Below are 13,456 nucleotides of genomic sequence, written 5' to 3' on the forward strand. Positions count from 1 at the left end.
AGGTAGGTGCTACAGAGCACTGTTTACAAAAACCAAACACTACAGAGAGAGTTTCTTCCCCCCAGGCTGTCACACTGATGAACATAATCAAATAACCCACTGGTATATTGTTCTGGTCATATGCTCATTGCATTACTCATTTTTGCACTTAGTTTGTATAAGATTTTCTGGTTTTGGGCTAATGGTACAGGACACACAAAAGTAGACTTTTGAACAGTTTTTGCACAAAGGACATCACCAACATGAATACTGCTATGAAGTCACCTAATCAATGATTTGAGAAGAACATTTATTTTATGTTGAAAGCATATGTTGGCACCTTGAAATTACTGTGTGCGAGAGAATTGTTCTTATTGACTTCATTCATTTTTATTTTTTACTCTTCTTTGTTTAAACATCTGGTCTTGTATTACTTTTAATTTTATACTTATAAAGTGAGATAGTGTTGCTGTCCTGAATGTTCACATTAAACAGAAAGGAAGGATTAATTGTACATTCCCAAAGCATCAATTACAAAAAGGCAGAACAATGATGGTTCAGAACTCTCCCTCCCTTGAGGATGAAGCAAAATAATAAAAACCTTCCACAGACTCGTATGAATAACTATGTGAATCTTGGTAATGAATGCTCTCCAAGATATATTTTAAGTTCAGAGACCTTTATGAAAAGCAGAACAACGCCTGTTGCATGTTGGCATAATTCTTTCTAGTTTTTTTTTTTTAAGTTTTCTATTCATAGTTGTTATGCAATTTGTTTTATGAGCAAATGTTTTGTCTTTGAAAACAATAATGGATAAAGAGTTAAATGTTACCTTTCTAACTCTGGACTGGTACACGGAAATTAACAACTACAGATATATTTTATTTTTTATTATGTTTACATTATATATTCTAATAATCTGCACTAATTCTACTATTGTGTATTTAATCTTTACTCATAAAAACCTCCATGAGCCTATGTACATTTTCATTGTAGCTTTGCTACTTAACTCTGTTCTTTACAGCACAACTGTTTACCCAAAACTTCTGATTGACTTTTTATCTGAAAAACAAGTCACAACATATTCAGCCTGCCTCTTTCAGTTTTTTATATTTTACACTCTAGGTGGTTCAGAGTTACCTCTGTTGGCTGCCATGGCCTATGACAGATATGTGGCTATATGTAAACCTCTGGAATATCAAACTATCATGACAAAAACTACTGTGAGTATTTTCCTGGTTGTGGCTTGGCTTGTACCTGCTTGTCATGTTGCTGTCCAAGCAATAGCGAGTGCTGAAGCTAAACTGTGTGACTCTAATATAAAAGGAATATTTTGTAATAATGCAGTTTACACTCTTCAGTGTCAAAGATCAAGATTAATTACTGTCTTTGGTGTGGTTGGTTTACTAGATCTTGCAATACTTCCTATGCTCTTCATAGTTTTCACATACACAATAATATTTATTGTTTCTTATCAAAGTTGTAAAGAAATTAGGAAGAAAGCTGCAGAGACTTGTTTACCCCATCTCTTAGTTTTAATCAGTGCCTCTGTGTTTTTTGTGTATGATATAAGCATAGCTCGGGTGGAACTAGGTTTTCCAAAAACTGTACGCGTAATAATGACATTACAAATAGTGCTCTATCACCCTTTATTTAATCCATTTGTATATGGGCTGAAAATGAAGGAAATTTCTAAACATCTAAAAAAGCTGCTTTGTCAGGGCAAAATAATTTCTTGTATTAAAATTGGATGCTAAGTACAGTCATTTGTTCTATAATGAGTTTTACATCATCAAATCATGCCTTCCAGAACACATTTTGTGTATACATATATATATATATATATATATATATATATATATATATATATATATATATATATATATATATATATATATATATATATATATATATATATATATATATATATATATATATATATATATATATATTTTGTATCTGTGGAAAGAAATATAAAATGAAAAATAAAATTGCTTGACATCAGTATTATTTATTTTGCTGTTTAAATATTACTAGTAATTTTAAAATTGATAGTACTGATGATTCATAACATAAAAGTGGAACTGTTCCTACAGGTACCTTAGTAAGAGGAATTACTCTTTTCATTTTGATATAATAACCTCTGTTACTGTTGATTAATGTTCTCATAGCTCTCTTCTACACCTGTCGATTTACATTTTTATTGATTTTATTTTTTAAGTTACCACTTGTTAAGCTCAGTAAGAGAATAGGGTGTGAGAATTATAGTTTCAGACCTGAAAAGTTCTAATAACATGAAAGCTAAAATCTTTAGGTAGAGCAATTAATAAAAAAAGTTATACAAATGCACTGTTCTTTATATAGACACCAGCTGTGCTTTAGTTACAGCTAACTGAAAAAAATCAACTGAAATTTGACATTAATATTGTCGAATTTCTTTAAATTATTAATTCAAGAAATAAATATATAAAGAATGAATAATGATAAAGCACAGAAATGTAGAAATTTTAATTTGCTTTACAGTATTTTGTTTATTCTGCTATCATTTATTTGGATTTAATTAAAGCTCCATGTACCTGGGTTGTTTTCATCATTACTTTGACTATTTATCCTGTCTCTTTCACTGGTTCATTTATTACTCCATATGTGCCATGATATCTGAGTGGCGTGTATATAAACATAGCATAAAAAGTGAGGAAATGTGTGTTTTGTCAGTTTTGCTTTTAGGCAATGAATCTTGTACTGCTGGAAAGCCTGTTTATTTATCCTTACATAATACCACATTTGTAAGGAACACACATTTGTTGGTTAAACACCACAGTGTGTTGTGTTCAGAGACTGGTAATCTGGCATACTGGGCATTAGCCCAGCGGACCGACCAGTATAATTATTGTTCTTTGTTGATACAACTATCCAGGTCGGCCTGAAGGGCCGCCGCTCACCATCACAGCAACCCATTCTTCATTTTCATTACTGACACTGGATTCCCCAATCAAATCTCAGTCGGCCCTGTCTTCCTTGTGATCTCATGCACCTTGTAGAATAGAGTTTAGTGGAAGAAGTGTTTGATAAAGATGGGAAAACAAAAGTGAAACAGTTAAGGTGAAAAAGTACAGAGGAAAAGGTCGGCTTCTGTTGTTTGTATGTGCTATAGGCTGGTTAGAAAATGTTAAGCGGAGAGGTGTGGTGTGGAACACATCAGACATTACTCTTAACTGAACTCACGTCTTAACTGAAGTAATTAATCCTTAGTTTATTGGACAAAATCTTGCACATACATACAGCAACTTCCAAAATGCCCCCCTATCCGTTTCCTGCCAGCTTTATATACTCTGAGACCACAACTTCTCAATTCAAACTGGCCTATAAAAGAACTGTTAATTAATTAAGTCGGGCTTCCTCTTTACAGGAAAAACAAGATGGCTACCACAGAGGTAACTTGCAAACATATTGCTGCATTAGTGCTTCCCAACATTACTCACTACCCTGCCTTCTGCTTGAAACATATCCGGCAAATGGAAAGATAGTCAGCAATAAGATTCTTGGACAATGAGATGCTTGGAAAATGCTGGATGGTGAACTGGTACGGCTGGAGCACTAGGCACCAGCACAGTATCCTCACATTTTGATGTTGCTTGGAGTGCATCCATACCAGGGGTCTGTGATCCGTCTGAAGAGTAGATTCTCTTCCAAGGAGGTAATATTTCAAAAAGTCAGTAGGCCACTTAATTGCCAGTCCTTCTTTTTCTACCACAGAGTACCTTTTTCTCCCTGTCAAACAGCTTCTTACTTAAGAAAAGTACAAGTTTTTTTTCACCAGCTTCTCTCTGTTCCAGGGCTTTGCAAAACAGGTGCTTCAGAAATCCCTCTTTAGAGATTGGAAGGCATGTTCACAGCCATCATTCCACATCACTTTAGAGGTGTTTTTTCTCATTAATTCTATAAGAGGGGCTGCCAAGGTTGAGAGATGGAGAATAAAACTTGGATACCATCCAACCAAGCCCAGAAATGACCTCACTTGCTTCTTGTTTTCTCAGTCTGGGGATTGTTTGTATAGCTTTTATTTTTTTAATTTGCGGCTTTATTTGTCCATGGCCAACAATGTATCCTAGATCTTTCACTTCTTCTTGTGCCCAGGTACACTTGCTCACATTCAGAGTCAAACCAGCCTTCTGGATCTTTACCATCACAACCTTTAGATGCTGCAGGTTTTCCTCCCAAGGTTCACTGTAAATCGCCACATCATCCAGGTAGGCAGCTGCAAACTTGGAACAACCATTAAGGGTAATGTCCATCAACCTTTGAAAAGTTGCAGATGCCCCAGTGAAGACCAAAGTGCAAAATGGTGTACTGAAAAAAAAACAAAACATTCCTGGAATCTGAAAAGCTGTGTATTCTATAGAGGATAAAGGCACTTGCCAGTAACCCTTACACCATCTAAGGTGATGTATTTAGACTTTCCTAGTCTTTCCAGTTGCTCATCAATGCGTGGCATTCGATAAGAATGAAAACAGGAAATACTTTTTACCTTTCTCAAGTCTGAACAAAATCGAAGTTGTGGGGAGTTTTTCTTTGGAACAAGTACAATGGGATTTGACTACTCACTCCTTGATGGCTCAATCACGCCAGCATTATTTGAACCTCCTTTTTTTCAACAGTCCCACTATCCATTCTGGTATCCTGTAAGGCTTAAGACGAACAGGGTTCGTGTCTTTAAAGATGATGTTGTGAGTTATGACATCAGTTTGCCACGGTGTATCTAAAAACAAAGATGGAAAAGATTGCCTCACCTCATTCAACTTATGCCATTGATCTTCAGTCATGTGCTCAAGAGGGTCTTTAGAATTTGCCAGGTCTCTGAATGGACTCATCTCAACGTCTTCCATTAGTGGAAACCCAAACAAAACACTCATTAAGAGGCTCTAATGCCTGGGTCTCAATCTCGCGGCCCATGTCACCTCTACTTGCAGCCTGCTTAATGACGTGAAGAAATATTTTTAAAAATTATTGTTCAAAAAATTATTTAATATGAAGGCAATAGGCAGAGTGTTAGAGGCATAACCCTAAAGAATGTAGCCTCATGGGCAGTGTAGCCCAGTTGTAAGTAAGCTATTAAGACTCGACTGTACACTGTGTTCGTGTTTTCCTCCGAAACAATAAGTTCCACTGGAGCAGCCTTCCAACGCATATTAGCCAGAGGTCCCTTTACTACGGTTCAGAGCTGCGGACCTGTTTTATATACACGCAGAATAGTTTTCTATACAAGATCGCTGCAAAAACTGCAGCCTTACCTAATGTCCACCCTACTGTTACTCATTTTATATTAAGATTTAAAAATCTAGTTGGTATTGGTATGGCGAGTATCCTTCAGTAATAGCAAAAAATCACACAGCAATAGTACATTCATGTAGTTGTAAAAAGCTTGATAATATATTAAGTAATCCAAAGTATTCAGAATACATTACTCTCGTTGAGTAACATAACGGAATATGTTACAAAATATATTTTGGGGCATGTATTCTGTAATGTGTAGTGGAATACATTTTAGACTTTTTATACATAGACATTTTATACCTTCCCAACACTGGTTATTGACCACACGGAGACTTTCAGAGTTGCGGAGACTTTTTTTTTTCTTACTCGAACAGCTGGTCGCAACAGTGCGAACTAGGATTTTTCGTTTAGTGGCACCATTGAGAAAATAGGTCGCATATGCCACCAAACTGGTCACACTCTAAAGCCCTTGTAATGATACTGGATTTCCAAGGAGGGGTATTACAAGGCAGGTAGATGAATAGTCTCCTGCTAGCTTGTTGCCTGAACACACAAAAATTTAGTTTTCTGTCTTCGCTCCAAAACAGCACTCTCCTCAGTGTCTCCAAAAGACAATTCCTTTTTTCCAATGTAAGGGACATCTGAACAGAGACAACTAAATAAATTTATGTTCCCTTTTTGGGAGATTTAACATATCAAATGCTGTAAATCAGTACCATTCACAGAGAGTTGGGGAATGGCTGCAATTACAGCATTGTAAGATGCCTGAAGACTGAAGAAGTCACTTGGATGAGTGACAAAACGTTTCTCCCACTGAAAACGCTACGTCCAGATGAACAGAATCAACCTTTTGGCGTGTTCTGTTTCATGGCGACTCATCATGCCAAAAGGGTACACCATTAAATGAAAACACAATTTTCACACTGAAGCATGTTATGGAAATTGAATTAACTAAGTCTGCAGACACGATGAGCAGTAGCTAACACTTTTTAATTCCCAACCACTTGAGATACAAGACGTTCAGCATGACACTGATACATAAGTTTCTCTCCAGATCTCAGCACAGCCCTTGTTTAAATACACTAAAAATGAACAAAAGCATTCCACAGCTGTTGTTTACGCCATTGACCATCTCCAAGAGAAAGAATTTACAACCCCTTATCTCCTCTTACAGGCTCACCTAAAGATGGCTTCCTGCATCCCCCAATTCCTGAGATAAGATCACCAGGCTCCACCATCTATTAAACTGTATGCGCAATAAAGTGTGAAACAGATTTATATGTTAGGAAGTGTCTTGAATAAATCACAGAGTGTTGCTGTTGAACTGCATATACTGTCAGGGTCCTTGGTCATTTGACCCAGCGTTCTTAGATTTCCTGTGTTCCTGTGTCATGTTAAGTTCATTTGTTATTCTATGGGTCCTAAGTTGTTCAGGTTGATTTACTGGATTTCCCCTTGTGTCTTTATCCCCATTGTTTCCCTCTGTGTGACCGTGTATTTAGTGATGTGAGTTACTGGGCGACCGTGACTCAGGGGGTTGGGAAGCGCACCTGTAACCGGAAGGTCGCCGGTTCGATCCCTGGCCTTTCTGTCCTGGTCATTGTGTCCTTGGGTAAGACGCTTTACCCTTCCGCCTACTGGTGTTGGCCAGAGGGGCCGATGGCGCGATATGGCAGCCTCGCCTCTGTCAGTCTGCCCCAGGGCATCTGTGGCTACAACCGTAGCTTGCCTCCACCAGAATGTGAGCGTGAATGAATAATGGCATTATTCATTCATTAAAGCGCTTTGGGTGCCTTGAAGCGCTATATAAATCCAATCCATTATTGTTATTATTATTATTATTGTGCTTTGCTCCCACTCCTTGTGTTCTGTGTTTTCCTCTTTCCGTCATGTTCTCTCTCTCTCTGCTTCTCTCTGTGTTATGTTTAAGGTCCACGTCTTGGTGTCAGCATTTTCAGTTTTGTTTTCTCCCCGCTGTCATGTGTAATTGTCCTCAGCTGTGTTCCTGTGTGTTTCCACTTCCCTCATTACCTTCTGTGTACTTATGTCAGAGTCCCCTTTTGTTCCGTGTCGCATTATCCCCCATGCTGTGTGTTCCTTGTGTTCCTCTCTGTGAAGTTCAGTTTATATTTTCCCAGTCTAGTTTAGTTCATTAGTTGTATCATTTTCCTGAGCCTACAATAAACAGAGTTCCATTTTTGCCTCTGTGAAGTCTGCGTTTGAGTCCTCATCTCCTGCTTGCACACAGCGCTTAGCCCACATCTTCAGCCTGTGGAGGCGAGTTTCCCACGCCTCGGACACTAAAACTATGTCCATTGGGATAAATGCCATCGAGGCAATTCTCGAGGGGAATCCCCATCTTCGTGGGCTCTCAGGGTTTTTGGGCCTAATTTCCAACCTGCATAAAGCCAGGGAGGCGGTACGAGCTTGCGAGCACGCAGCAGCGCAGCAACAGCTGCTAACGGAGCTCTTCGTATCGCAACAGCGGCCGCCACCTTGGGAGAGCGTTTCCATGCCGCTGCCTTGGAACTCCTCTCCATCCACTTTTGGTTCAGACCGTCACTCGCCCGCTGCTTTCCTTGCAGCAATGTGGGCGGAGGATGAGGAGCCAGCCGCGACCTCTCTGTCGTCGCCAGTTTCCTCCACCTCCCCGCTCCTCCTGTTTCCCGAAGAACGCTCCAGTGCTGCTGAGCAAACCCTGTTCGTGAGCGAAAGTGACTGCTTATCGCACGCTCCGCTCGGGTGTTTGGACTCCAGACCCTCTAACATTCTGACCTCCATGAGTAAGACTGTTTATCACTCTGAGCTTCTGCTCAAACCATCTAATTCAGAGACTGTGTTTTTGGAATACAATGACATTGTTCTGAGTGACATTTCGGTTTCTAGTTTTTCATCTGTCATTTCCACTAATGGTCTTAGTGTTTTGGGAGCAGAAAATCACAATAAAACAGCCAGTCAAGCTTCAGAACTTACTGAAAATAAAACTGTTCTTCCTGAGACTGCTCTCACTCAACCTGTAATCCAGCCTGAAGCTCAGTTAACTGCCCAGTTAGCTGCTCAGCAGCCACTAGCTTAGTTTCCACTGTCACCTGCTCAGCTGCCACTAGCTCCGTCTCCAGTGTCACCCGTTCAGTCACCACTAGCTCAGTCCCCAGTGTCACCCGTTCAGTCGCCACTAGTTCAGTCTCCAGTGTCACCCGGTCAGTCGCCACTAGCTCAGTCTTCAGTGTCCCCGCTACCTGTAGCTCAGTTTTCAGCCCCACTACCTGTAGTCTCCTGCTCAGCTCCCTGTAGCTCAACCATTAGCTCCGTCAGCTGTAGCACAGCTATTAGCTCTGTCATCAGCAGTTCCATTTGCACCTGAACCATTAGCTCAGTCGCCCTCAGTTCAGTCCCCGGTGCAGTCGTCCTCAGTTCAGTCCCCTGTGCAGTCGCCCTCAGTTCAGTCCCCTGTAGCAGTTCAGACTCCTGTTCAGTCCCCTGTAGCAGTTCCAGTCCCTTGGTCAGCTACACATTCAGCCAGGGGTCCCAATACCCTCTGGCCCTGCATTTGCTCCTGCTGGAGGCTCGAGTGGGCCAATCCAGCACTCTGTGGCTCCCGCGCTGCCATCTTCCTCATCCGCTGGGCGTTCTGGAGAGCCCGGCCAGCACATCCCAGGGCTCGCAAAATCGCTAGCCCGACGTCCCGGGGCTAGCGATTTTTCCAGTCGGGCTACCAAAATCTATCTCAGCCCTGCCCGTCGGGCTATCATAGGAAGGGAAAATATGTGTCAATGCTTTTGCATTCTTTCGGAAATGTAGCTGAGTAATTATGTCATTGGCATCGATGAGCCACTGTCTATATGTGACATATTGAAATCGCGTTTGAATTTGTGCTTGTTTTTTGCTTTCACTTTCACTTTGCGTTCGCGCGAATGGTGTGTAGAGAGCGGCAGCACTGATTGGTGAGTGACGATTAATTGCGCACCAATTCCTCTGACATCGTCTTATCACTCATTAGCTACTATTCAAACGTGACAAGTGAAATCTCCCACAGCAAGCTTAAACATGTGAGAGGTTGATTGCGCAGAGAATCGCTGACCGTTATGTAAGTACGTGTGTAAAAGCAGCTGGATTTACGCCGGTATTTTAGTTCTGCTGAGCCAAATAAGACAGGTCAGGGTGAAGAAAGGGCAGCCAATGAAAAGCCGACCACAAAATGGAAAAGTTATGACAAATCAGACTATGAGGCAAAAAGAAAGCTCAGCTTTTTTGGTTTCATGGACAAAAGAATTTCTGTGGCTGGAATATGACGAGCTAAATAACATGATGTTCTGCCGGGTGTGTTGTGAGTTTCATTTCATTTGAGTCGCCAAGCGCCTTTGTAACTGGGACCAGTAATTTTAAGAAAGACCCCATCAGAACCCATGAGAAATGCAAGAAATGCATTATTGCTCAGTCTGCAATATCTTTCCCAGAACAAACAGCAATTGCAAAAAACATACTAAAAATAAACCAACCACAAGCAGAAGTCCTGAAAAATCTTTCAAAAGTGTACTATGTTGCAAAGAGTGAACTACCATTGTCAAAATTTAGCAGTCTATGCAAACTTCAAAAAGCAAATGGCCTCGATCTTGGTTCCACTTACCCCTTACCCTTGACTTCAGTGGAAATTTCAGATTCAGGATGTGACACAGACTGATTCATGTTCTACACAGTTCTTACAAGTTCATAGAAATTTCTGTTCAATTAGAAACAAGTATTTGAGTTGATGACTGTGATTTTTATACAGTTGTTGTGATTTGTATTTTAACAACTTTCTGATTAATTTTTGTTTATTAAATATTATACTTTAATGTATAATATTGTAACGGATACAAAACATTAAAAAATTGCTCTCTTTTTTATTCGGGCTACTTAAATTTATTTTGGGCTACCAAAAGTTGAAGAGTGCCTGCCTGAAGGGCTACCAGAGATTTTGAAATTTTGCGAGCCTTGCATCCTCGTATCCGCTGGGGGTTCTGGAGAGCCCGGCCAGCACTTCCTCGTATCCGCTGGAGGGTCTGAGGGGCCCGTTCGGCAACCTGGAGGGTCCGAGGGGCCCGTTCGGCAACCTGTCTCCGCTGGAGGGTCTGAGGGGCCCATTCAGCAACATGTCTCCACTGGAGGGTCCGAGGGGCCCGTTCAGCAACATGTCTCCGCTGGGGGGTCCGAGGGCCCGTTCAGCAACCTGTCTCCGCTGGAGGGTCCGAAGGGCCACTTCAGCCGCCACCTGTCTCCGCTGGAGGGTCCAAGGGACCGCTTTAGCCACCTGTCTCTGCTGGAGGGTCCGAAGAACTGCTTTAGCTTCCTGTCTCTGCTGGAAGGTCCAAGGGGCCGCTTCAGCCACCTGTCTCCGCTGGAGGGTCCAAGGGATCTATCCAGCCTGCCGCGCCACCACCTGCAGTCCCTCCACCTCTGGCTTCCACGCCGTCGCCTGCAGCTCCATCATCAATGGTTTCCACGCCATCGCCTGCAGCTCCATCACCTACCTATGGCTTCCTCATCCTTGCCTGGTCCAGCCTCTGCCTCGCCGTCCGATCCAGCTCGGCCTGGACCACCTCGCCTTTGCTGGCCACTTTCCTGGTCTCTAGCTGGACGTCATCACCGTTGAGGGCGGCCCCTTGATCGAGGTCGCCTCTGTCGCCGCCACTGCCTTCCGCGTGACCACCCGCCAAAACTGTTCTCACACCGCCGCTGCCTTACCCCAGCCTCCGGATCTCCTTCGCCTGCGTCGCCGGCTTCCGGATCCCCTTTGCCTGCGTCGTCGCCACTGCCGCACGCATGGTCGGCCTCCTGAACTCCTTCCACTTCGCCGCTGTTGCTTCATGCACAGTCAGCCTCATGAACTGCTTCCACGTCGCTGCCGTTGCACCCCGCACAGTCAGTCTCCTGCCCTACTTCATCTGAGCCGCCGTTGCCATCCGCACGGTCGGCCTCCAAAACTGCCCAGTTGCCGCCGTTGCCATCCGAGAGGTCAGCCTTGAGAACTGAACTGTTTTGGACTCCTGTGTTGCCATCCTCTGGGTCGGCACCCTGAATCATTGATGAACTGCTCCCTGTGCGCCAGTGTTTTTTGTGCACGTTTTGTTTTTGGACTCTTTGTGCTCCTGGTTTTTTTTCCATTATTGTGGTAACAATAACGGTAACTAGTTATTATGCCAAAAAATTAGGAACGCGTTAATCGTTACTGGGATTTAGATAGGGTCGTTATTCGTTACTTTGTGTGTTGCGTTCGACCTACCTCGGAAACTCAAGTAAACGGCGTTCTGGTTAGCTTCGTCAGAGAAGTTGGGATTCCAATATGGCAATGCCCTTGAAAACGGTTGTTTTGCTAGCCCTCTACAAAAACAAATTACTACTAAACACTTATGCAGCCATAGCTGGACTCGGTGGGCCGATGGTGATTTTGTTTTTTTTCCGTAACAGTATAAACAACGAAAGGTGGTGGATTGGCCAGATGCTGGCAGACGTGTAAAAAATAACTCAACTGTTTGGTGGTGGCATCACGGAGCTTCCACAGATTCAGTAACATTAGCAAGAAGTGGAGGCCAGCAGGTGGATGAAGGAAAAGGGGAGGCAGGAGGAGGACAGACCCGAGGCGGCCGAGTCTCAGGTGAACTGAAGTAAGTAAGTAAGGTAAGAAGTTATGACCTGCAGTCTATCTGGGTCAGATATAAACCAAGTTTAGGTGTAATTTATTTTTGTTGTGCTGACTTTTTACAGTCAGTTACAATAACTCGTACTGCGTACTAGCTAGCATGATGGACTTTATATACTGCTGGGGGGGTGCTATGATTTTACTGATGTTGACTTTATTTTGTTCATAAGGCTAGTTATTAGAGTTGCCAACTGTCCTGTAAAAAATGGAATCGTCTCGTATTCAGAGAAAATATTACGCAGTTCGTATTGAGGTGAAAAGGATCGCAGTTTGTCCCATACTTCAGCTACAAAGAAAAAAAAGACACAAAGCTGGAGTTATTCTGCGTCTTTACGCTGCACAGCTGCCTCTTCTCTCATTCTCTCCCCTCCCTCTCCTGTTTCTACTTCAGTAAAGAAACTGATCAATGATCAGCTGATCGGCTTTTCTCTCTTGTTTGTTTATCGCCCACTTTGCGCCAGAAAGAGGAAACCAGCGGATGTCGCGCTAAACAACAGCAGCACGTTTAAGCTTGATAAGCTGTTGTTAGACTTTATTTAACATTGATTTCTAGTATCAGCTGATGTTTGCTGGAGCCACAGCTGTAAAGCTGCTGGTCATGATGGTTTGTATATCTGGTGAGAGGGACACATCAAGATGAAACCAGGAGATGTCCTTACTGAATCCTCAGAGCTGAACAGGTGATGGAGAAACAGGTTTACCTTTTAGGTGACATGAACGAAAGGGAAGTTATGAACTGTTTTTGAGAGACAAATAACACCAGGATCCTTTTTTTTACATAGCTGACAGCTGGTAACTGTGCAGGGGCAGGTCTAGCAAAGTTTTGCAAGGGGGGCCAGGTAGGGAATTAACAGGGAAAGGGGGGCACAAAGAAATACTTTTCTTTCTTATTCTAATTTAAAATATCTAGCTTTTAACAGAGTCCGACATTGTTTTGGCAAAGTTACACACAGATTCAACATTGATTTTAGTGACCTCCGATTGGCCCAACTGGGTGTCATTACTGCCGACGTGAATTATGATTTTACTGATTTTACGTTTACCCTTAGCCAGTAGTTTTAAATTTCCCTCAATGTTGCCTGCTCTGGCCCCTGGAAGACAATTGACTATGGTTGCCGGTGTCTCTAGCTTCACATGTCTGAGAACAGAATCACCAATTACCAGAGTTTGACCCCGGCGGGTGTGTCGCCAAGTGGGGAAAAACGGTTGAGACACATGAACAGGTTGGTGGTGTACCAGGGCTTCTGTTTAAGACTATGCTTCCTCCTCACCGTCACCCAGCCGCCTCTTTCCCCAGCTGCTTGGAGTCTGCCGGAAACAGTTACTGGGGCCTACAATATCTTTTGCTGCACCAGCTACAGGGGCCTGGCTAGCTACAGGTGAATGAAGGGTGCGGCCGAGTCTCCAATTCAGTAATCCTGCAAATATGCTACATTTGTTACAAGTATCATTACTGCTAAAGGAGGCCGAGGAGTAACTAATCATCTGACACAATGAGCAGGAAAGTGCAGGAGGGACAGGTGA

At 42.6% G+C, this 13,456-nt stretch overlaps 1 protein-coding gene across 1 annotated transcript; it reads left to right on the plus strand.

The window, feature by feature from the left end:
- The first annotated feature begins 788 nt into the window (after positions 1 to 788).
- Positions 789 to 1,736, plus strand: LOC120433510 (olfactory receptor 4C12-like). Its single transcript, XM_039599790.1, has one exon. The coding sequence runs from the start codon at positions 789 to 791 to the stop codon at positions 1,734 to 1,736; it is 948 nt and encodes a 315-aa protein (XP_039455724.1).
- Positions 1,737 to 13,456: the final 11,720 nt, after the last annotated feature.

The sequence above is a fragment of the Oreochromis aureus genome, linkage group 16 (genome assembly GCF_013358895.1).
Source record: "Oreochromis aureus strain Israel breed Guangdong linkage group 16, ZZ_aureus, whole genome shotgun sequence".
Classification (NCBI taxonomy): domain Eukaryota; kingdom Metazoa; phylum Chordata; class Actinopteri; order Cichliformes; family Cichlidae; genus Oreochromis; species Oreochromis aureus.